The 23065-nt window shown below is 44.6% G+C and overlaps 2 protein-coding genes across 7 annotated transcripts in view; both read right to left on the bottom strand.

The window, feature by feature from the left end:
- Positions 1-8801, bottom strand: part of LOC119456320 (juvenile hormone acid O-methyltransferase-like) — a 58576-nt gene extending 49775 nt beyond the window's left edge. For 2 of the 6 annotated variants that reach the window (XM_049669726.1, XM_037718023.2), the window contains exon 1: positions 6175-6226. In XM_049669726.1, coding sequence (XP_049525683.1) covers positions 6175-6211 — 37 coding nt within the window. In that variant the 5' untranslated portion in view covers positions 6212-6226. Of the gene's footprint in view, positions 1-845; positions 939-3806; positions 4087-4464; positions 4610-6174; positions 6227-8776 lie in introns of those variants that run through there. The other 4 variants (XM_049669730.1, XM_049669727.1, XM_049669728.1 and 1 more) reach the window with 4 other exon arrangements.
- Positions 8802-14188: 5387 nt separating this feature from the next.
- Positions 14189-22052, bottom strand: LOC119455201 (uncharacterized). Its single transcript, XM_037716627.2, has 7 exons — positions 21817-22052; positions 20152-20311; positions 16663-16808; positions 16420-16549; positions 14989-15144; positions 14644-14757; positions 14189-14362 (listed from the first exon to the last, which is right to left on the bottom strand). The coding sequence occupies exons 1-7, from the start codon at positions 22044-22046 to the stop codon at positions 14222-14224; spliced, it is 1077 nt and encodes a 358-aa protein (XP_037572555.2). The 5' UTR covers positions 22047-22052; the 3' UTR covers positions 14189-14221.
- Between the last annotated feature and the right edge of the window lie 1013 nt (positions 22053-23065).

Here is a 23065-nt window from a genome sequence, read left to right as displayed (position 1 = left end):
TGCAAACGCAACATGCCCGACATGTAAGTTGCAGTTGTAAGGCTTGATCGGGCTCAACCTGATCGGGCTTGATCGGGCTCAGACTGTTCTGCAGAGAGCATTACAAACCGCAGTTCGCCGTCGACGCCAGGTGGATAGTTCAGATCGTTCTCGTCAAAACGAGGCGAAGAGATATCGCTGCGAAGACCCTTTTGTGCGTGGTGCCAAAATTAGAGCTACCTTTGAACCGCTCCACCAGCTTATGCTGACTGTGCTGCGTGTGCCGCGCAGGCCTATATGACTTTTTTATCGCATTTCTGGCGATAGCGGTTACGCGGCGGCGGCGGCGGCACCATCGCGAACCGAAACGGCTATTGGAAGGAGCCCGTAACAGCTTACGCTGTAAAAAATAAGCGCTTACGCCCAGTGGTTCAGGGTAAGTTATGGACGAAAAACACCGCACCATACACAATTGTAGTTAAAATAGCAGGTATGCCAGCTGCTGTACCAAATGTATGCGCATGGGTAGCGGTGGAAGTTTGTTAATGCACTGCGCAGGCGTCAGTATTTGAAACATAGGTCTTCTCTCGGTGCCCACAGCTGCTTAACTCCCACGAGCTCAACCCATGGTCCAAACAATGACACCAAGGACAGCATAGGGGAAATTAAGTGCAGTTCTTAATTATTCCATTAAAGAAATTATAAATAAATGTAAATGAAAGTGGACGAAAAAATAACTGGTCGCAGGTGGGGCACGAACCCAACTCCTTCGCATTAACCGTGCGATGCTCTTACAAATCGAGCTATCGCTGCGCCGTTTTCCCATCCACTTTCTGAAGTATTTATGTTTATCTACTAAAACTAACTCTGGGAGTGTTAGGCAGCTCCACCACTCACGGCCTTAGCGGCGGATGTAGAACATCCTTTCCGCCGCTGGAGTCGCCTGTAAGTGAACTTTTTGGGGGAAGGCAATTGGTCAATAAACCCACACACGCTACCTGAAGACATCAAATCTGCCTGATTCGAGACCCTCGCTATGTAATGAACGAAAAGAGGGGCTCGATTTTTGTTAGTCATAGCATAAAGGAGCCAACATACAATGACACCAAGGACAGCATAGGGGAAATTACGGGCAGTTCTTAATTGAAATAAAGAAATTAGAAATAAATAGAAATAAAAGTGGATGAAAAAAATCAAAGCCCCTTTCTTAAAGAAAGATGGTTGAAAGCGAAGCTTGCTCCCATGCAAACTGAATCAATGTCAAAGTCCAAAGGCAACGAGCACGCAACGAACCCAAGAAATGCTGAGCGACCCGATGCGATGCATATGTGATTTGGTTGCTTGTTTAGGATTGTATTTTTTGAACGTTGAAGTTGAATGAAGACACATTTCGTTAAGTTGCATAGCCTTTATTTTAGATCATGTAGCCGTTGATTACACGCACCCACTTACACTTTCACGGACGACTCTACACTTGCACAGAATTGCACTTGCACGTTGCCGATACACGGGATCGGCCTTACGGGCATGATCGCACTCGCGCCTACGTTCGCGTACGGCAGCCTCTTCGGCCGTGTGCCGCACCCGCGGCCTACCCATGGTGACGGCAAAGAATGCATTGCGTGATGCGCGTAAGGCAATGCAGATATATACAGTTCGCCTGGGTAGCATGGCGTTGCAGTTCTCATTGTTCTTATCGGTAAAACTACGAATGTAAAGTGTAGTGCTCTACGATACGTATATATGTCATGCACCGTTGTTCTATTGTGTGCGCAGATGCGCAAATAGTTCCATTGTGTAAGTTGGCTTTCCTGCAGTGCGTTTTCGGAGCTCAGGGAGGAATCAGTGAGACATAGAAAGCTTCGTTTTAATAACTGGCCGCAGGTGGTGCACGAACCCACGTCTTCGCATTACGAGTGCGATGCTCTTACGAAAATGGCCGCGCGACTGCCCCTCGAGGCACCTTCTTTCACGCTAGGAAAAACTCTTTTATTAGCACGTATTGAGCCACAGAAAGCTGTATCGGGAGTTTTTTATGTTGCGCTACAATTTTCTCATTGACACTTTTCATCTGATTATAATATTTCAGAACTTGATTAATTAAGACTACTATACTTAGGCGGAATTAAAAAAATGATCTGAGTATTTCCAAGCGACGGCAAACAACATTAACTTGGTTCTGTCCAGCTACCTGGCATTTGCATGTTTTAACGCGATAGCGTTAAGTGCCCCGTGTCAGAGAAAATCCGGCGTCGGTGTCGGCAATCATCCCGAACCACCGCGACCGTGCAGGCCCTCCGCGTGGCGCAAGGTGTTAGTGCAGGAGAAATCATTCCTATCCACCCCGACCGCGCAGGCCATCCGCGTGGTGCAAGGTGTTAGTGAAAAAAATTGAATTTCTCACAGTGAAATCCATCAGAAAAATGGAAAAGTACGACTTAACTACAACCTACACACATGGTGGCGTCGGACTGTTGTTACTTGAATGTACTAGAAAACATAATTCTGTTGCGAGGAAACTCAAACACAAACCCCTTTTGCCAGCATTTTTACCATATTTACAGCGGTGCGCTCGGGTATGCTACTTGCGAGAATCTTATCCAGATGGCGCTCGCCTCCTCGGCAGGTCAAATTGGGACTTGGCCTGCCTAATGCGTTTTGGACACGCACGCGCGTCGGAGCAATAGCAAACAATTAATAAAATAACAAAGAAAGGTCCTAGGGCCTTCACATTTTAATATACGACGACTTATATTGCCCCTGAAAAAACGTTTCCCCAGCAATGCATTTCTGTTTAAACGTGAAGCCGACTTTAAGGGGATTGGTGTAAGCTTGGTCTTTGTAAGCTGGCTTTCCCACGTTCGGTGTTGCAGTGAAACCGACTCAAACAAAAATGCGATGCAAACGGGTCCCGATAACGCTATCGCGTTCCACGCTTAAAGGCGAAGGTTAAGCGTCCTCCAATTTTTTAAATCTTAGTGCATGATAGTTGGGACGCCCTGTATATATGCTCCATTTTTAAGAATGCAAAGCTGGCGGAAGGGGCATTCATGGCCGCGGGTTCCGCTACCTTTGGGAGGCCCTTCTCTCCAGCACCGACCGAGACATCCAGAGATGGGTGCTGGCACGAGCTGAAGACGTCATCCAGAAGCACAGCCTGACAGCCTACGTAGCTTAGCCTCCCCTTACACTTCACCCCTTCGATTAATAAAGTTGTTACTAACTCGCTATGGCACCTGTATGACTGCGCTGCAGAGCAGTCATCACTTTGTACGATTGACAAACCCATAATGATTAAGTTATAGATACTTTCATGCAGGGATGTTAATTAGTCTGTTAATAACATGAATTGTATTCTGCCATATCATATTCTATAAGCACTGAAAAAGTTCAAGCATGATTTCAGCACTGGTTCTCATTCACAATGTAAAAATTCCCTCGTCTGCTTATTTAAGCAACTTACTCTAAAATCCCGTACGGGAACAATGCACGCAAACGAAACTGCATTTTGCTATTCTGAGATTTTCAGTTTCAATTCGGATGAACCTTCTGAAAATGATTTAAAAGCACTATATAGTTCTAGACAATTGTAGATATCGCGAAAACGGCCGTGTGCTTGCGTTGTAGTGCGCGTTAAAGAACCCCAGTTGGTCAAAATTAATCCGGAGCCCTCCACTACGGCGTGCCTCATAATCAGAACTTGTTTTGGCTCGTACAACCCGAGAAAAAAGAAGAATAGATATCGTGTATACCTATATATTGGAGAATGCTGGTTCCGAGACCTCCCCCCCCCCCAAAAAAAAAAAAAAAAAAAAAAAATCTCCCACACTCCCAAGTTTCCGTTGAGCAGTGGGGGCACCAATTGACAGCAACTACCTGAATCACCAGCACATGCTTGTGGACTGGGTGAAGAGGGCGACTCGGCACCAAGGCTTCCTGGACGAAAGGAGGCCTCCCACCATGATAATAAAAGAACAGACTGCTTATTAATTGTTTATTCATCATCATGCCTACCTTTGCCGAAGCCTCGACACTTCATGTTTGAAAATCGCGTGCTATAGGCGCTGACACCGAAAAATTGAGATTTTTAAACCCTTCCTCAGTGTATCGATAATATCCCGCCTACGTGTCAGAAAAAGTGACGTATGCTCAGGCAGACGGGAGCTGGCCTCTCTAGTCGACAATTTTTTTCTTGACGGTATTTTGCCCCTGCACCTTCACCCGCGTCTTAAAATATTCTACACGTAATTGCGAAGTTCTGTCTTCCGCATGATGTTCAAGAAAACGCGGAAATGTGGGTCCGCGAGTCGAGTCCAGTTGAGCAAGTCTGGTAGTCGGTTGGGATTGCTGTCGGGCTCACTGTCTAAATCTGCAACGGCGTATTTTACGCTTCTTTCTACATCTTATCAAAATTTCACGCCTTTAGGAGCGCGTCTGTTCTTTGAATATTAGTCGCAGACTATATTCCAAGACAAAACGACATACCTTTTCCACTGTGCTGGCTGAATGAAGCAAAGCGGCGATGTGTGTACGAGACTGCCGAGACTCATGCAGCGCGCTCGGTGACAAGCGCATAAGACTGATAAGATATTGCCGCGGAGTGTGCGACGAGCAGGCCATGGGCGCGACGAGGTTATTCAACTATTCTTTTTTTTTTAACTCGTACGCTCCACCAGCAGCGGCAGCCCAGTTGCGCTTAAGGTCGCAGATTTTATCCCCGCGGCGGTGGCTGCACTCCGACGGGGGGCGGAATGCAAAACGCTTTTGTGCCGTTCATTGGATGCACGGTAAAAAAAAAAATGTGGTGTTCAAAATTAACCCGGAGTCTTCCACTACGGCATGTCTCATAATTAGATAGTAGTTCGTGCACGTAAAACCCCTATTTGTGTAATTATTAAGTGGGTACACTCAGAGGAGAATGGAGTGTTGTCGACTTCTTTGTGCGTGCGTAACCGCTTGTCGCATGTTACTGAACCTTCTAGACTTCGCGCTACTGGATAGAGCAGCTTACTCCACTTACGCCCAGTACGACTAAACCTAATTAATTGCGGAGTGCCATTACTCTCGTAAATGAACTTAAGTACGAAGGTATGCTTGGTTACAATTTTCTATTACTGCGCCAAAGATTTCCAGTATAAATAGCCTGACAGCGCCTTTAGTTTCTTGAAACGGATGCTGGGGGAGTCAACGTTTGCCCAAACGCAGTAAAATAAGTCCGATTTAGCACTCGGTGATGTATTTTGTTTTATTATGCTGGTGGATAAAAATGTTCATTTTTTTTTCTCTTACTCGGCTTAGACGAACGCGGATGACAATGTGGGAATGTTTTCATGAGCGCTTTTAATATTGCGAGCTTTGCCTCCACATACAGGGTGTTTCACTTAACTTGGGTCAAACTTTAAAAATATGCAGATGCTACGTAGCCGAACAGAACCAAGGTAATGTTGTTTGCTGTCGCTTGGAGATACTCTGATTATTTTTTGCATTGCGCCTAATTAGATAATTAGTCTGAATAATTACTTAACTACTCAAAGAATATAATTAGATGAAAAGTGTCAATGAGGAAATTGTAGAGCAACATGAGAAACCTCCGATGCTGCTTTCGGTTGCTCAATACGTGCTACATAAAGGTGTTTTTCCGAGCGTGAAAGAAGCTCCCGAATACACGTAAAATTGCCGCGCGACTGGCCGCTCGAGGCATTTTGCGTGTATTCGCGGGCATCTTTCACGCTCGGAAAAACACCTGTATGTAGCACGTATTGAGCAACCTAAAGCTGCATCGGAGGTTTCTCATGTTGCTCTACAATTTCCTCATTGACACTTTTCATCTAATTATATTCTTTGAGTAGTTAAGTAATTATTCAGACTAATTATCTAATTAGGCGCAATGCAAAAAATAATCTGAGTATCTCCAAGCGACAGCAAACAACATTACCTTGGCTCTGTCCAGCTACGTAGCATTTGCATATTTTTAAAGTTTGGTCTAAGTTAAGTGAAACACCCTGTTTAGCTTTTCCTTGATGGCCGCAGAAAGTTGTACATGAGTATAGAAGTTACACTCAAGTTGCTTCGTTTCTTAGAGCGCAGTATTCGTAAGCGCCAATCAACACTTGTGCTTTGGTAAACAATGCAGCCTTCATTAAAAAAATAAAAAAAGAAAGAGAAAGAGCTGCGGCTGTAGTGAAAAAAGCCTACGGGAGGGTAAGCGCCTGTTTCTTGGCCAATCCTCCATAGTGGGTATGAGACAGCGTTTGGACACAAGAACAAGAAGGGAAACGCTTAACTTCCGGTTATGCACAGAACACACGTGCTATCGATGCATCTGCATGGGCCATGCAATACATTGAATGATTTGCACTCCCCTGACTCCTGGCAGCATGTAAAGAATTTCCCAGAGTTTGCCAGTTGCTAGACAGCGCTCGTATATCAAGCGGATATCGCGTACCACGGGCTAACTCGGCGGACGTAAGTTATCTTATTCATCCGGTATAGAAACGAACCACCACCTGCTATCTACGTCATCCTAGTACGCTAGGTCAACGCCTGCCATTTTCATTTTTGCATGGAGCGATTGACCCTGCTCCTGCTGCAGTTGTTGCCACAAATCGGCTCATATATACGCACAAGGGCTGTTAACCACACTGTGGGTGAAGAAAAATGTACTCAACAAAAACAAATCCAGAAAACCAAAACACAATCAAAAAGGGTCATTGTGTTACATAGGGAAAACTGTTCTGGTAGTGCAAACTTCAAAAAAAAAAGTTTAGTGCACCACGGTCGGCATCCCTAGCAGCCCAACTTTCCGAACACTTCAATGAACTTATGCAGAGCTGCTATAATAGACCTGTGTCTGGTATCAACTGTCATGCACCAACGGACAATAACTTTTACGCCAAAAATTGAAGTACGAGGAATATTTTGCGGAGGGAGAATAAACGACGGCAGGAAAGGAAAAAGTGAGTTGCTCCACGTTCGTTACGATAAGAACAGAAATTATAGAGAATCCACATCTATAGGAACTCTACAGCGGAAGTTTCATAACGCCACCTCGTATAAAAGATCTCTACGCTGGCGCGATAAGAGTGCCACCATCAGCGTCGAAAGCCTCGCACTTTGATGATGCACGAGATGAGATCGAAAAAAAAAACCGTCAGTGTTCGTGAACGCCAAAGGAGAGGATTAGTTTTAGCTTGAAGTGTACTGTACGTTCCGCTCGGATCAGTGTATGCAGCCCGGTGTGGTATGCGCTAATTAGACAGCTTCAGTTTAGCGTTTGCAACCAAACTTAAACGTATTACGTACGTAAAGAAATAGCGTCGTCCTCACTGCGCATGCTCGGAGCGTTATTGGGTTGCCCTGGTTTACGTGCGCTATGATAACGTACGTTATTTGGCCAGTCTAACGTTCGTAATGTCAACGCCTCGTTGGTAATCTATACGGACGCTAAGAAATAGCGTTATCGAACATGGCGGCACCAACGGCTCCCGCTTCAGCGTGTATTCGCGTGATGGCTACACTCTCACTTATGTTCAGGGGCAGTAACTTTTGAAATGGGCTTTCGCTTTCTCTAAATTCACCTGAAACGTTAGTTATGAGCGCATAGCGCGTCCGATTTCTGGGACCGTTCAGTGATTCCGGCGCCCGTGAGCATAACGAGACGCATCCTGAAAGCAACAACAGGATGGCTGCTAATGGATTGTCTTGGCTTAGATACGCTTAGCACGAGGCACCAGACGGCGCCTTGTTTTATAACGTCTTCCTTACGTTTGCGTTCCCGTACGGTAAACTAAACCACTGCCACAGGGCATCGAATCGTGCTAGAGTGGCGATGTGTGCATGAGAGCCGAATACACTAACCATGGTACTATCATTGCGTGCCGAGGAGTTCGTGCGTGTTTAACGGTATGCACAAAGCAGTCTCAAGCAGTACCTTGAAATACAGGTCTGCGCATGAATTTCAATTTTAAAGTTTATTTTTGAACCGGTCGACGAGGGGGGCAGGGTTGGTTATCAGAGACGCCATAGTGCAGGTCTCCCGATTAATTTGACTGCATGGGCTTCGTTAACGTGCGTATAAATCTAAGTACGCCGGCGTTTTCGCATTACGCCCTCACCATATGGCGGCCTCCGTGTCTGGGTATCGGACCCGTGACCAAGTGCTACGCGGCATTACGCAATGGCCACCAAGCCACCGCGGTGAGTGGAAGGCGGGAACAGAACCAGCAACTTGCGAAAACGCAATGTTCCCTTCGACTACATAAGTTGGCAGCGGAGAACTGCCGCACTGCCACTTCAAGCTCAGAAAAATGTACAAATCTTGTAATCAGAAGTTGCAAGTTGGTCGAGAAAAAGAACATACAAAATAAAGAAAATATAACATTTCGCGTGCTTTCATGAAATGCGCTTCGCAAAATAACAAAAGCCACGTATTTACATAACGATATTTACCGTGTCGTTCCGCTGTATGGCTGAAATTTGGGAAACGAAAGGCTAACGAAGTCTGTAGAAAAAAAAAAGTTCACTATATGGCGATAGAAAAGCAAGAGAGAAAACGTATACGCTTTTCCAATGGCAAATCCTGTTCTTGGCTACACCAGAAATCTTGACTTCCTGCGGATGATGTATTGACGCCCGGTTCGCGTCAAGAATTTTAAAAATCTGGCTAATTGTTTATAATAATTTGTGAGCTATAACTTCTAAAACAGCAAACGGCTCCACAGTTCCTACTTTTGTGTTAGGCGTGAACTAACACATTTTACGCAAGCGACATTCTTCATAGAGTTTTTTTCACACTTACCTTATAGGAAACGTCTGTAAAAGTGCGTTACTGTGGTTTTGGTTCACTCTAGCTATAACAGTTCTGCGCTCGGTTGCTGTACCACAATGCCGACAACTAACCCGTTGCTCTTCGCTTCGCAGATGTTCATGGCTATCATCAACCACGAGCAGCTGTCTGCTATCGACACGTCACTGGAATGTGCGCTGCTGCTATACAACGACGAAGCCGGCGCGTACTCACCTTGTACGCGAATCTGGCGCCTACGCCATAAGGATCGACTGCGCAGCCTCATCGGTATCAACGCCACCATTCGACATCTGGATGCTGGATTCCCTGTGGTAAATCCCATCAGCACCGACATTCGTGCTCCCGACAAGTATAAAACAGCCGCGACTGTCGACAGTGCTCTGTGGGCTCGGTTGCTGTACCACAATGCTGACAACCAGTTGATCTTCGACACACCGATTGGTAAAAAGTACTCTCTTTTTGCAAAGAAATCTAGCAATTATCTTCTGGTTCAGCTGCCGAGCCCCCGGTGCTGTGTCGCTATTTCTGTTGAGTGTGCTTTTGCCATTCACTCTCTGCTTCTTTTATCAGGAGACCTCAAGCCTAACCCGGGTCTCGATAGTGCTGCCCTTGTGCTAACAGAACTGCAAGAACTAACAGCCGGCCAAAATGAAATATTCACAGAAATGAAAGATATTACGAGCCAACTACTGGCGACGAATAAGTTGGTGTCACATTTGAATTCCTGAATGATAGTCGTCACCAACCCCATGCCAAAGCATCATCCCGTTGCGAAATGAAATCGAGGCAGTAAAAACTGAAACTATTGAAATTACTCACCTAGCCACTCACTTGGAACAGCGTATGGATGACGCTGAAAACCGATCCCGTAGGAACAACTTAATCTTTTATGACGTTTCCGTTATTATTCCCTCGGAGACATTTGCCCAGTCTGAAGAAGCCGTGACTCAGCTGTGCTCTCAGTACCTTAACATTGACATAGACACAAAAGAAATTCAACGAGCACATCGTCTCGGGAGGCACACCGCTATAATTGTCAAATTTACATACTTCAAGACAAAAGAGACCGTCTTATCAAATGGCCGTAAGTTTAAAGGCACGGATCACAATGTCAGCGAAGATTTTTCTAATGCTGTGCAGAACGCCCGCACGCGCCATGTCGCTTTTGCGAAAGGGAAATATGCTCGCTTTTCATTGCGCTATAGAACATTGCAGATGGGTACTAAACGCAACATAATTGATGAGCCGTCACAGACCGTCAAATAAATACAATAGCAATCACATTACCCTACGGATCTAAAAAGAATTCGTCCGGCCATCCCGCGTAATAATCTGTCTTTTTCAGTAATTTTCACTAACGTACATAACTTTCTACCAAAACATCAACACGTATCAAACCTTATGTCATCATCCGCCGGTAGCTTACTGATACTAACAGAAACGTGGCTTACAAGCGAAATCAGTGACGCAGAAGTTCTGGCCGATCTTCCCAACTTTGACGATTATCGATGCGATCGGAGAGACGCACCCGGCGGGGGTCATCTGATGGCAGTGAACCAACAATTGTCGTGCACGCGATTTAACATTGACACTAAACTGGAAATACTGTGATTAAAATGTCAATGTTCCCCGCAAGCAGTACTGCGGGGTGTTTGTTACGGCCCCCTCACCATCAAGCGGACTTTTATAATCACTTAAACAGCATATTAAATGAAATTACTTCAATCTACCTCATGGCGTTTTTGGGAACTTTACCTTTCCCGGCATTAACTGTCTCAATGAATTTGTTTTACAAATAAATCAAACTGAAGTGAACGACCATATAGAAGTGTGTTTAAATTACAATTTAACACAAGTAGTACTGGATCCGACACGTGTCTCAGGGCCCTCTGCCGATATTTTAGATGTTATATTAACCAGTCATCCTGAAAACCTATCATCCCTTACTACGATTAGTGATCATCATTACTACGATCATCCCTTAGTGCGATCTGTGATCACAAAGGTATTCATGCTCTTTTCGTTTTCACTCCCCACCACGTGACATGCACGAGAAGACAATTTGTTTATATGACAAAGGTAACTATGAGGCTATAAATATTGAATTAAACGCATTTTTTCTACCTTTGCAGATGAATTTCATAACCATTCGATTTATAATAACTGACTGATGTTTAAAGGGAAGCTATGTGAACTAAAGAATCAATTTGTTCCCAGGATAACCATCCGTTTCAATAAACAAAAAACATGGCTTACAATTTCTATAAAACGACTAGAAAATAAAAAAGCGCCTCTATCGTGCCCCTAAAATTAAGACGAGCTCACTTGCGCGGGATAAATATTACGCCGCTGAAACTGCGCATTTAATAGGAATTCGCGATGCCAAGCGAACTTTTTTTCATTATGACCTGCCAAACATTTTAGTTACTAACCCCATAAAATTCTAGCAGGTGATAAACTGAACAAGCACGCGTGAATACTCTTACTAACAAGCTGGGTGAATCGGTGACAGATTTAAGCTGCGCTAACATGTTCAACAATCCGTTTTCATCAGTGTTCACTAGTGAAATGGGGACACTTCCTCCTCCGCCAACCACAAATATACAATGCAACATGTCAGCAATCGCATTCACAGCAGGTGGGCTTTTATCTGTAATATAAAATATTAGGTCGTTTTCATCAGCTGGCATCTATGACATTAACTCTAAACTACTAAGATACACGAAACATATTTCTGCAGCGTTTCTGTATTTGTAATTTTCACAGTCGCTTTCCACAGGCACCATGCCAGAGCAGTGGAAAGTGGGGAAGGTTATTCAACTATTCAAATCAGGTAACGAAGGTTCTCCACTTAATTACCGCCCCATCTCATTGACAAGTGTTCCCTGCAAGATCACGGAGCATGTAATCTGCTCTCACATTAGGAACTTTCTAGACGCTAAATACTTTTTTCATCCTTCGCAGCACGGGTTCCACCGGGGTCTGTCTTGCGAGACCCAGCTTGCACACTTTCTTCATGACATTCATGCTAAGCTTGACAGCAACATACAAACAGACGCCATATTTTTGGATTACGCGAAAGCGCTTGACAAAATATATCATCAGCGCCTATTACTAAAACTTTCTCATTTGCATCTGCATCCTGATATCCTAAAATGTCTCGAGGATTTTTTAACATACCGCCCGCAGTATGTCTCAGTTAACAACCACGCTTCTAACATTGCATCAGTCACATCAGGCGTACCGCAGGGATCCGTCCTTGGCCTCCTTCTTTTCTTAATTTAGATTAACGACTCACCCTTGCACGTATCCTGCCATATCCGTATGTTTGCCGATGACTGCGTTATTTACCGCGCAGTCAATAACATCACTGACCAAACAGCTCTTCAGATTGACCTTAACGGCGTACAAGAATGGTGTGATCTTTGGCTGATGACACTCAACTCTAATAAATACAAACTTGTTTCATTTGCCTATCGTCATCGCCCGCTTCGCTTTTCTTATTAGATTAGTAACGTCTCTGTTGAAATAATAGAGTCTTACAAATACTTAGGTGTCACTTTGGCTAATGCCTGGAACGTGTATGCGACTGATGTCATTTCATCGGCTAACAAAACATTGGGATTTCTAAAACGTTACATTCGCTTCGATTCATTGCATGTAAAGTTGTTAGCCTATAAATCATTAGTAAGAACGGAACTTGAATACGCATCTTCCATCTGGGATCAGCGTCAAGCATATCTCGCCAAAGCCCTTGAGGCCGTTCAAAATCGCGCCACCGGTATATTCATTCCACATACTTTTACGCCAGCATATCATACTTGAGAAAACAATCTTTCTTGTCGCTTCTATCCTTTCGTCGCCGCATTGCCGCCCTCTCCCTCTTCCACGGATTCTACTATTCGGCGCTTAATCGCCCACCATACGTTCTACCTCCATCACGCCGGTCACAACGCATTGACCATGCACTGCAGGTAGCACAACCACACTCTCGCATAAATAAATTTTTAGCCTCGTTTTTCTACACAGCATCTAAAGATTGGAATGACCTTCCTCGGCAAGTCCCTGCCGTGCTCAGCAAGACCTGTTTGTCACAACTCGTTCAAGATATGACAACTTTTTATTTAATGAATTCAAAGCATCGTAACACTTGTTTGCACATGGTGTATCCCCACCCCTTATGTAATACGCCTACTACGGGGTCTTTAAGGAAATAACGTTAAATGAAATGAAATTAAACTTACGTTCAGTAGGTATACTTCAAAGGTAGTTACCGAAAATACGTTGTATCCTCTTCGGCAACAATTCACGACTACCGGAATAAGCTGTAGCATCCCATACAGAGCTTGCGGCGTTTAATTTAAGGAAAATGTTAATTTATATATCTACATGTTAACTGAAGTGTAAGAGACATGTTGTTGGCTATGATTTACCACACTAGTCATAGCAATCAATTCTTGCAGGACCAAATGGCCCTTCCATCCTATCGTTGAACTGAAATAATCCCCTAGCATGTTTGTTTGCTATGCAAATTCATCAAGTATATTATTATACGTTGTATTGTGACGTCAATGAATGGTGGCATACATTTAGGACGAACAACAGTAGCATTATTTTTATCTGATTTCACTTTTAAGCAATTTTGCTTCGCCAAGATACACAATGAAACACTTCCTCTGATGGATTAATCAGGTCGATGTAGCCACGGGATATGAAAGGTCTTTTATCGTTTGTGTATATAATAAATTTAGATTTGGGCAACTATATACAGTATCATTCACATAACACTTACGCAGAGGTTTCCGAAAATGATCTGTTATTTGTGTCGTAGACTATAAGCTCACAGAGCTTTTAGCTAGCGCTACCTACAACTTGTCAAATAAAATTTGATGGTGTTCAATGCAGCAATCGTTTGCATCGTGGGTTCCAGCGCAGAAGTTATCGGCGTTGTTTAATAAAGGCAATTATTTGCGGTCTCCGACAGCAGCAATCTTTTGGCTAAAATCTGTCAATTTTTGTTTAAATGCAATATAACTGTCGGTGAGAGCGTCTGAAACAAGTGGTGCAACACGGCCAGATACAGGAGAACTCAATTGCACGAGTGTACGAAAGCTGGCTCATAGCTGATTTGAGTTCAACGTGGTGAACAGCTAAGACAACTGGTGGACGTGTCCCGTTTGTCTCTTTTGTGCGGCCATCTAAGCGGTTTATCACCTTGAGCTAAGCATCCTAACTTCATACTCTAAGTATCGAGACTTCCGAAACCGCATATCACAATGTTCTTTAATATTTATGCATTATGTGCAGCATCAGCGCACAAGGACTACTGCCAGAGTGCAGTAGTCGTGTATGCTATAAAAGAAAGGCAATTACGATGTCCAATCAACACGTGAGGCTGCCTAGTGGTGCTCCTTTTTTATGTAGTAAACACTGGGATCATGTGCCAAGCTTCGCTTTGAAAGCCTTCAGCCTGCTGAAGGTGCCGTTGCCGCAAGTATCATCGTAGTCCTCGAATTCTGTGTCGAACACAGCCCAGCCCTGACGCACGTGTTGGTAGAGCTTGAAGAAAGCCACAGCCTTGAACACCGGAAAAAGAGAGAGTCGCAACTTGTTCACGTGAGCATAAAGTCACATGGCTAATAAAAGAAGACAAAAAGCTCGTCATAAACGTGCTTAAACTTCATTCTTCTTGCACAACCTTTGCTCGAACTGTTCCACGAAAACACGGCCAGCGCACGTCGCACCTCCCTTATGCATCTGTCATTTGTATCTTTTTAGTGAATTTACTTATCTCTAGCAACATGAACCAACCTGTCCATCAACAAGTGCTTTAAGATAACCCAAATAGTTTCACGAACCTTTGCTGTCATTGTCTCAGCATCATCATAGGCATATGTCCGGTTGTAGCCAAGGGAGTGCAGCTTCACTAGACCCTTGCTCACGACGGACACGCCGGTCTTGCGGCTGCAAAGCTGCGAAAAAGCATGAAAGTGGACGAAACAAAATTATCAACTGCGCAGTTAAAAAGTTGTTTTTTTATCTCACAGCTGCCGTGCCAGGTAAGAAGGGGGACCGTTTCTTCGTTTATTGCGCTCAAAAATCATGTTGTTTCAAATGGCAAAGCACAGATAGGCAAAGCGACGGGCTTAGCTCATATTTTCCGGAATATGATGACCATTAGTGAGATCACGAGGTGTACCTACCTGCGAGAAGTCCTTAATCACCAAGGAACCCGCGCTTAGAACGTTCTTCGAGGAGATCTTCACCTTATGGAACTCTCCAACCATCAGTGTGAACGACGCCATAACCCAAGTCCTCGGAGGAATGCTGGCAGCGTTTAAATCTCTGGCAGTGTGAAACTGAAAAAAAAATGAGAGATAGAGATAATTTTTAATGGCAGAAAGGTGGAGAGGAAGGCTTGAGTGAAGTGCCTCTAGCCTGCTACTCCACGCTGGGGAAGGGGTTTAGGGGAGTGATATATATATATATATATATATATATATTGTGAAGAGGAAGGGGGATGGTGGTGGTATGGTGAACACGAGTATGAGAGCTGTACAGTATACTGTTTCTGTGCAACGCGCACGAGCACACTTCACAGAACAGCACAGTTATCTTCGCGGGCAGAGGTCGATCTATAAAGTTACAACGTCAAAAAACACGATTAAGGAGCTAAGTCATTTGCACTGCACCATGATAAAAATAGAGAAACGTACTTCACCTTTGGCGTTAAATATAAATTGTAATAGCGACTAGCATAACAGTTTTGTAAATTCTTTACAAGCTACCGATTTAGGCTGATGCCCCAGTCATCAAATAAAAAAGTCGATTGTATCAAGGTTTGAAAAACTTCCGCCAACAACGCTGTTAGAACAGCAACAGCGACTGCTACAGCTTTGCCCGTTTTTGTCGTTGATAGAGAGATACGTCGGAGCCAATGACGCGAGCACTTTTTTCCCGGTGAGAAAAATTAATGTGTGCAACCCTTATTGGAAAATGGCGGCTCAAGGGCGAGGTAGAAGAGAGCAGCTGATATTTATATGAAGACACATCTAGAGGGCGTGCGGTGGACTCTCCCACATAAGTATGCCTCTCGCCTGGCTCCTGCAACGCTCACGCCAGCGTTTTGACAGTGGCTGTCTGCGGTACCGAGTGTGATCTATTCATGATTGCTTGTGCGTGCTCACACCAGGCTTGTTGATTCAGTTAGTAAGCGAATGTGTCCAAGTTTATGCAGCCGACTGATAAAACTAATATCCTTACTCCATATAGCTTTCTGTTAATTTGCTATCGCAATTGATGCTTCGCCTTTCGGGCGAAACTGGGACTTTTTTTTCTTCTTCCCAGAGTGGTTGCGCGAGCTATTAAAGTTAGGGAAATAGAGAATAGTGCAGCGAAAGAGCCATAATTGTGGACGTCGAACCAGACAAACGAACACCCATCATCTTTACAGCGACGACTTCGGCTGTGCGCTTCTTGTGGCGATAATCTGCGAAAAACATGACAGCGTTTTCCCGTGAAAGTTTATTAGCATTTCGTTTATTAGCGTTTTGTGGAGAGAGTGTATTGAAGTTTATGAAAGAATACTACATTTTAAAAATATTAGAAAGTTATAGCGTGACAAGTATACTTACAAGAGAAGGCGCGCTGACTGCGTTGGTTACCTCCTGGCCATGGTTCCACAAAGTTCCTATGAGGGGGTATCTACCTGATTCCCAGTCTGCAATATGAGTGTGGACAATGAAAACTGTAATTGGAAGGTGGCTGAAAAAAAATTGAAGGACATTTATTATCAAGAAATGTCCGACGAGACATGACAGCTTTCCATAAGCTGCTCAGAGCGACAGCTGTCATAGCGCACAACTACGAATGCCTACTTTGACAGAGCTGTCATCGCTGCGGAGTGATGCTTGCTGTCCTCAGGGCTGTCGTACGTGGTGAATCTGATGCCGAGAGCAACGTCCAACCTCGGCTTCGTCGTTGGGGCCTCGAGCATGAACTTTTCTTGCAGCTGCTTCAGCGCCTGCAAAAATTCGCAAGGGCGTATGGCGAGATCAGAGAGTTCACTGTTTGCTGTGGTCTTGTATTCAACTTTATAAGCAGTACAAAATAAGCAACTATCAGACCCTTCATGCCATACGACGCTAAATGTTTCACCGCAGAAGTGGTTTGGGGCCACGTCACCCAAAGATATCCGCTATCAGAAGGTAACGAGAACATACGTCACGGTCCGACATGGCGGCGTTTAGCCTACGCGCTTCAGGTCAAACAGGTAGCCATTTTCCCCCCGTTTTCCCCCTTCACGAGAATTGAATGGTGGAGTATTTTCGGTACCCTACAGTTCACGTCTGCAGCAAACTTCGGGTGTCATCTCAACGCTCTTCTTGAAATTGTTTTTCAATATCCAGTGATGAAGGCCTAACTTACGGTATAGAGCTGCTATGTCAATGGCTTAGATTGGCGTGACTTTAGGTAGCATAGGCCTGTTGTTGTTCATTGTAGCTCTGCCATTGATGCAATTGAAAGACTCATTGACGTACACAAACGCCCGAGCGCCTCGAAACGCTCAATTCAAACGCATGGTATGGTGCAAAATAAATGAAGGAATTATACGCGCCTTTTTTTAATGAATACAGTATAAAGCTCAAGCGCCACAGGTGCATGTGGCGTCCGCTCTGTGAGTCTTTATAGAATGTGTTGGTTTATTTCCTGCCATTGCATGTGTTATAAGTAAGCATGAACTACCCTAAACCTCAACAGCATTTCAAAACGTCTAAAGACACAGACTTGGAACGAATGCACAATCCTCGCCCTCTCGCTTACTCGTGCACTCCCGTTAACGTCTTGAGATGATTGAAACGCTCATTAATGTTCCCAACGCCCACACGCGTCAAGACACTTCCATGCATATTTATAGTCTCTTCAACGACCCACAGGGAGGTCGGACGTCATCCCATGGGCGCTTGAGAAACTTTAAAATTATTTTTTTTAATTTCTGATTTCTTTAGGAAGCGTACTCGCAAACAACCGAGCTTGCATGTAGGCTCCCTAGATTTCTAAGGCGAAGGGACCTGGCTTTGTAGTGTTTCACCAACACCCGCCATGGATCTGCGTGAGAAAACGTTGCAAATTAGTGCAAAGTTTTGCTGTTTTCAGATTGGCGTTCGAGATTAACCCTGAAGTAGGAAACGTTGCGCGGCTCGCTGGAATACTCGCACTAGTTAGCGTCCCAATCCCGATGGCTAAGTGCCTTCCAATTGACGATGCGCCACGTCGCAGTTACTTTGGACGGCATATGAAGCTTTCCTTTAGAACTTTTGTGACATGTTGGACGCTACGTATGCAAATAGTCATCTAATATAAAAAAAATATTATAGGACTGTGGTATGAAACAAAGTATAGCAAGAGTCATTTAACACTTTTGTGTAGTCACGCAGACGGGGGCCACCACCAACCCCATGCTACTTCCACGCGTCTTGGTGATTACTTTGCTTTTGTAACGCTCCCAGGCCTCAGCTTCGGCGATCGCCCAGTTTGCTTGAGAAATAAAATTGTTCTGATTTTTTTTCTGAAGCGTCATGAACCCACGCAATAGACACACATTTAGTGAGCGAGATCCATAGAGCCACTGTGTCGGCGGGGAATCGTGCTCTTCTCACACCCTGATGGCACTAGTTCGATTACCACCCACACCAAAACGTACCAAGTTTTCTTTTCAAAGTCAATAATTTACTTTGTTTATAATAACCTCTCTGTGAAATTTGACGCCAACCCGATCATTTTTGACGTGTTGTTACTCTGCGCCGTCTTGTATTTTTGGTACCATCTTTCGGTCACGCTGACGCCGACCAGTTTTCGCGTAATGGGGCATATAACGCTTTCTCATTAAAAATGCAGTGTTCATTAACTGCGCAACCTCCGAAATTGTGCCAAGGTGGGCCACTTTATGGCCACTTAGCAGTTCGAAAAGTTTTAACATTTCAGAAATTCACTAATACAGCCTACAGTTCTTACTGCGTAGGCAAGTTCTTGAGGTATGTTAAATTATTTATTACTGTCAATGGCCTAGTGGCCACGAAATTCACAGTTGCTCGTTCAGTGTAGAGGCATCGGCGCGTTCACTGTGCGTTAAAAACAGGACCTACGTATGTAAATGGTGAAGTACGAATAAAGCTTTTGATGTGCTAACACTAGGCTGGAGGCACCTTGCAAGCATAAACTAGCCTCAGTTGTCAATCTTTTTAACGTGTGAAACAGCGCAAAGAGGCATTAACTGTTTCACTCGTTAAAAATGAACGCAAACCAACGCGCCCACCTGACCATCTTGCTCGGCTGTCGTTCTGTACGTTTACCTATGAGCGCGTAGGCACAGCAGCTTTCTTTCCCCTTTACAGCCACTTCAGCCAGCCGCTGTTTCAAAATCGCTATAAACGAGGTTTCCCGTGCACTTAACTATAAAGTTGCAACACGTGGGAAGACGGGTGTGACTCATCTGTCACATATGTTTCCATGCTCGCCGACAGTGCAGACATGTGTCGTGGCAGTACTTCCGTTGCAGGCATTGTACTCATATCCATCTGGCCATTTGTCAACCTCCCTGCACGCTGGTCACAGCACCGTGAGCACAAATGTGCCGCACAATCGCAGCGCTACCTGGAAGACCGCCCTAAAATCTTGCAGTAAGCGTGGCGAGGAGGCTCATGTGCGGACTCGTTTCGGCGAAGGCCTCGTTAATCACAGGACACTGGAATTCTCTCAAAGCCTTCTGTGCACTAGAGAGCTGCTCTGAAGATCACGTGAAAATCTCTAAAGGTATGGAGCAGTCAGGGGTTCTTAACTGCTCTTAGCGGTAATTGGGTATACACAATCACAGAAACATATCTAATTGTGCCAGGTTTTACGCTTAGTCAGCACAAACACGGGTTGGTTTGACAACATATGCGACACAGAATACACCATCGACACACACACACACACACACACACACACACATATATATATATATATATATATATATATATATATATATATACATATGGAAAGCGTGCCTGTCCGGCGTCTCTCGATTGACGCCGAAGCTGATGACAATGGTTCGGCTATTACGACCTATGCAGCGCAGAGGGATATTGTTTCACTATAATTAGCTCAGTGGCAATTTCATGGTTTATTTTAAATAATCAGCGGTATAGGTGAAACGGAACGAAAAACAAAACAAAAACAAGTTCCGCTGCATTCAATTCGCAGACAGAAAGCAAGAGTACTCTGTTCTACGAAACAGTACTCCCCTGAAACCTGATCGGCGATACCAAGGCATCCCTACGAGGCCACAAAGCGGTAATACTACCAAAATAACTTATTGGTTATACCTTCAGCAGTGTTAGCTTTCCATGCATATCTTCTAGGAGTTGCGCCACCGTTCCCGCTGCTTTCAATATGCCGTAGTGGACGACGTTCTTGAAGAACAGCTCGCGGAGCTTCTGCCGACCCAGAGGCGTAGTGAGGCTCCCGAAAAAGTCGTTGGCTCTTCTGCAATGGCACATAAGACGAGGACAAAAAGAGTTTCAGGAGTAGGGCGGACCGCCCTAAAAGGAGTACCAGGTGTATCTGGAGGACCGCCCTAAAACCTTGCAGTAAACGCTGCGAGGAGGCTGATGTGCGGAGTCATTTCAGCAAAGACTCCGGGCATAGGTCGGCAAACTGACTCGTGAACCGACTCACTCAGAGTCGGTTCACGCTGAGTAAAATGTAGGCGAGTCTGAGCCCGAGGTAATCCCGGCTGTGTAGAATTTTGGTAAGTTTTAGTCCGAGTGAGCTCGGCTGAGTAGATTTCTGGTGAGAAAATGTCCGAATGAGCCCGACCGAGTACAATTTTGGTGAGTCATGAGTCAAAACATTAAATTTGGGAGTGAGTCCGAGCAAGTTTAGATTATATTGCCGATCTATGACACCGAATATTAGTTCCCGTTACAAGAATACGTTATATCCAGCTTAACCACACAAAAAGAAATAAAATAGCCCGACCTACAAAATAAGATCCACTACTTTAGGGAAAGCAAGAAAAAAATGTACCAGCGTGAACGAGTGCCCATTGTTTGTGCCGAGTTATGTGGTCACCTGCATGAAGCTTCGCCTTTGATAAAAAATTATCGCGAAATCTACTGCCACAGCAAAACATTTGTTTGAAGTAAACAGTAGCACGAATTTTTTTATGGTGCTGTAGTCATCGTGGGGCAAAGAAACATGTACCAAAAGTACATTACAGGATAGATGCTACAGTGAAGTAGCATAAACATTACGAGTTTTACATCTTTCTGCGATTATTCCTCACTGTAGTCCCAAAAACCAACATTATGAACTTTTAACGCGAAGATATATGTTAGAATGCCACATAAGTCAGTCCACTAACCAGGAAGCAGGCTTACTCACGTATGAATGTATATGTACGCATGCCGCACATTTAGCAAATTACGTTGAGTGCATATTCGTACATTAACTTCATTTATGGTTGTAATAAGGCTTCGAACAAGTAGGGCTATTACCCAGAACTTTTATCTGCGTGGCAGTAACAATATTAAATCCTACACGTGTGTTTCGGTTGTCGGTGGATATATGATTGTGCGCATTCAGCTCTCAGTTCTAGAGAATTCAACGCAGGAACGAATCTTTGGGAAGTGACTGCGCTGGAGTGGCCGCATGTCACTGAACTAATGAATGCACAGCGCACAATTTCTTTGTGGCAGGAAAGAACATCAATTAAATTATGCGACTTTAATTTTCCGAAGCAGCACACTGGTATGAGACTCTATGTATGGCGTCCACATAATTTTGACCGATTCTGACCTTCTGGTGTTCTTTATTGAGCACCTGTATCTAATGCAGGAGCGTTTTTGCATCCCACCCCTAGCAGAATGCTACCGCCGCTAACCACCGCTAAGGCAAGGGAACGGATCTTGAGGCAAGAAATGTCTCGGAACCCCGAATACGCCACCTCATTTCTAGTGAAGAAACTGGTCACTGAAAAGCGTCTATACCCATAGTCGACTGACAGTCCATGTCCGGTTCTCGTGGCTGCTTGGGCAGCAGCCTGAAAAGCTTCCCAGCTTTCCTTGTTCTGGGCACCGCGCAACGCTCCGTCTTGCCACACGACGTCCGTGTAGAACATCAGGTCGCAGAGTCCGTCCGGCGGCAGCATCTCCTCCGAGGAAGCCCGGCTTCCAGCGGTGCACAGCAGTCGATTGGCGGCATGTACTTCACCGCCCATGCGGCCTTCACGTACGTGGCTCCTCTACTGGGTGAAATGTGAACGTTTAGAGCTGCCGAGGCGGCTTGTGTTCATTAACTGAAGTAACCCCATTACAAGACGCCTACGCTATAAGCATAAGCATCATGCAGATCCCACGCACTGTGCAAATCGACGTGAGCGAAGCACTTTTGGTCCAACAATGGCGCTAAACTTGTCTTATTTATCGATCCTCTAGCGCAAATGAGCGTTTTCATTGCCTGAAAGGGCTCTCTGCAACAAGCGAAGGGTGGCATTAGTGAAAAACATTATTCGCCTAATCTCGAGTCATTCAAATATTCCGCGTAATGCCAGAAGAGAACGAATGCCACCTAACGAGCTTACATGCAAACAGCACTTAATTGCTATGTTGACGCCCAACTGTTGCCCTAGGGAGTCTTCATACACACGTACACACTCAACTGCAAGACATAGGCAAGACATAGGCTTTCTATACAGTCACCCTGTTATTCTTAGCGTAGTTTCTCGAGTCGATACAGTTTGTAAAAGCAATTTTAGATGCGTTTGTGGGTTTCTAAGCATTTCATTAGTCATAGGTAGGTCAGATGCAGCATCAGGTTATTGTGTCTTCGGACCCTGGTTCGAATCCCCCAATCGGACGCAATATTTTATTAAGCCATAGCTTCCGTTAAACTCGCGCTGAGCCTACTTGGAAATAACCCGGCCGATCAACCCATGCCGAACCCCTCAAAGGTATAGGTAAAGAAAGCTTCGAAAAAGGAAATACGTAAATCCCGCGCAATGTATGTTCATGCGAATCATTTTGCTATTCTCTCGTACCATGTATGCAGCGTGCGTCCGTGGCGTACAATAACAAAAGAAAGTTATGGCAAAAACCATTGAAGTTTATTGTCAAAGTCGGCGACAGCTTTCTTGTGTAACCTGCTGCCTATCCTGCCGCAGAAAGTGTAATAAGAAATAAGCCGATCCTAGAGACAGCGTAATCTTAATCAGAGACAACGTGGTTCAGTACGTGGTGG

Source organism: Dermacentor silvarum, chromosome 6 (genome assembly GCF_013339745.2).
Source record: "Dermacentor silvarum isolate Dsil-2018 chromosome 6, BIME_Dsil_1.4, whole genome shotgun sequence".
Lineage (NCBI taxonomy): Eukaryota > Metazoa > Arthropoda > Arachnida > Ixodida > Ixodidae > Dermacentor > Dermacentor silvarum.
Note: the sequence above shows the minus strand (reverse complement) of the source record. Positions and strands in the feature narration are given on the sequence as shown.

Excerpts from the sequence above, each read along its gene's own strand:
- LOC119455201 (XM_037716627.2), bottom strand. The coding sequence starts at position 22,046 with ATGGGCGGTGAAGTACATGCCGCCAATCGACTGCTGTGCACCGCTGGA. Across the intron at positions 16,809-20,151 it reads GAAAGCTAACACTGCTGAAG|GCGCTGAAGCAGCTGCAAGA; the intron begins GTATAACCAATA and ends GAATTTTTGCAG. Across the intron at positions 16,550-16,662 it reads GCGATGACAGCTCTGTCAAA|CCACCTTCCAATTACAGTTT; the intron begins GTAGGCATTCGT and ends ATTTTTTTTCAG.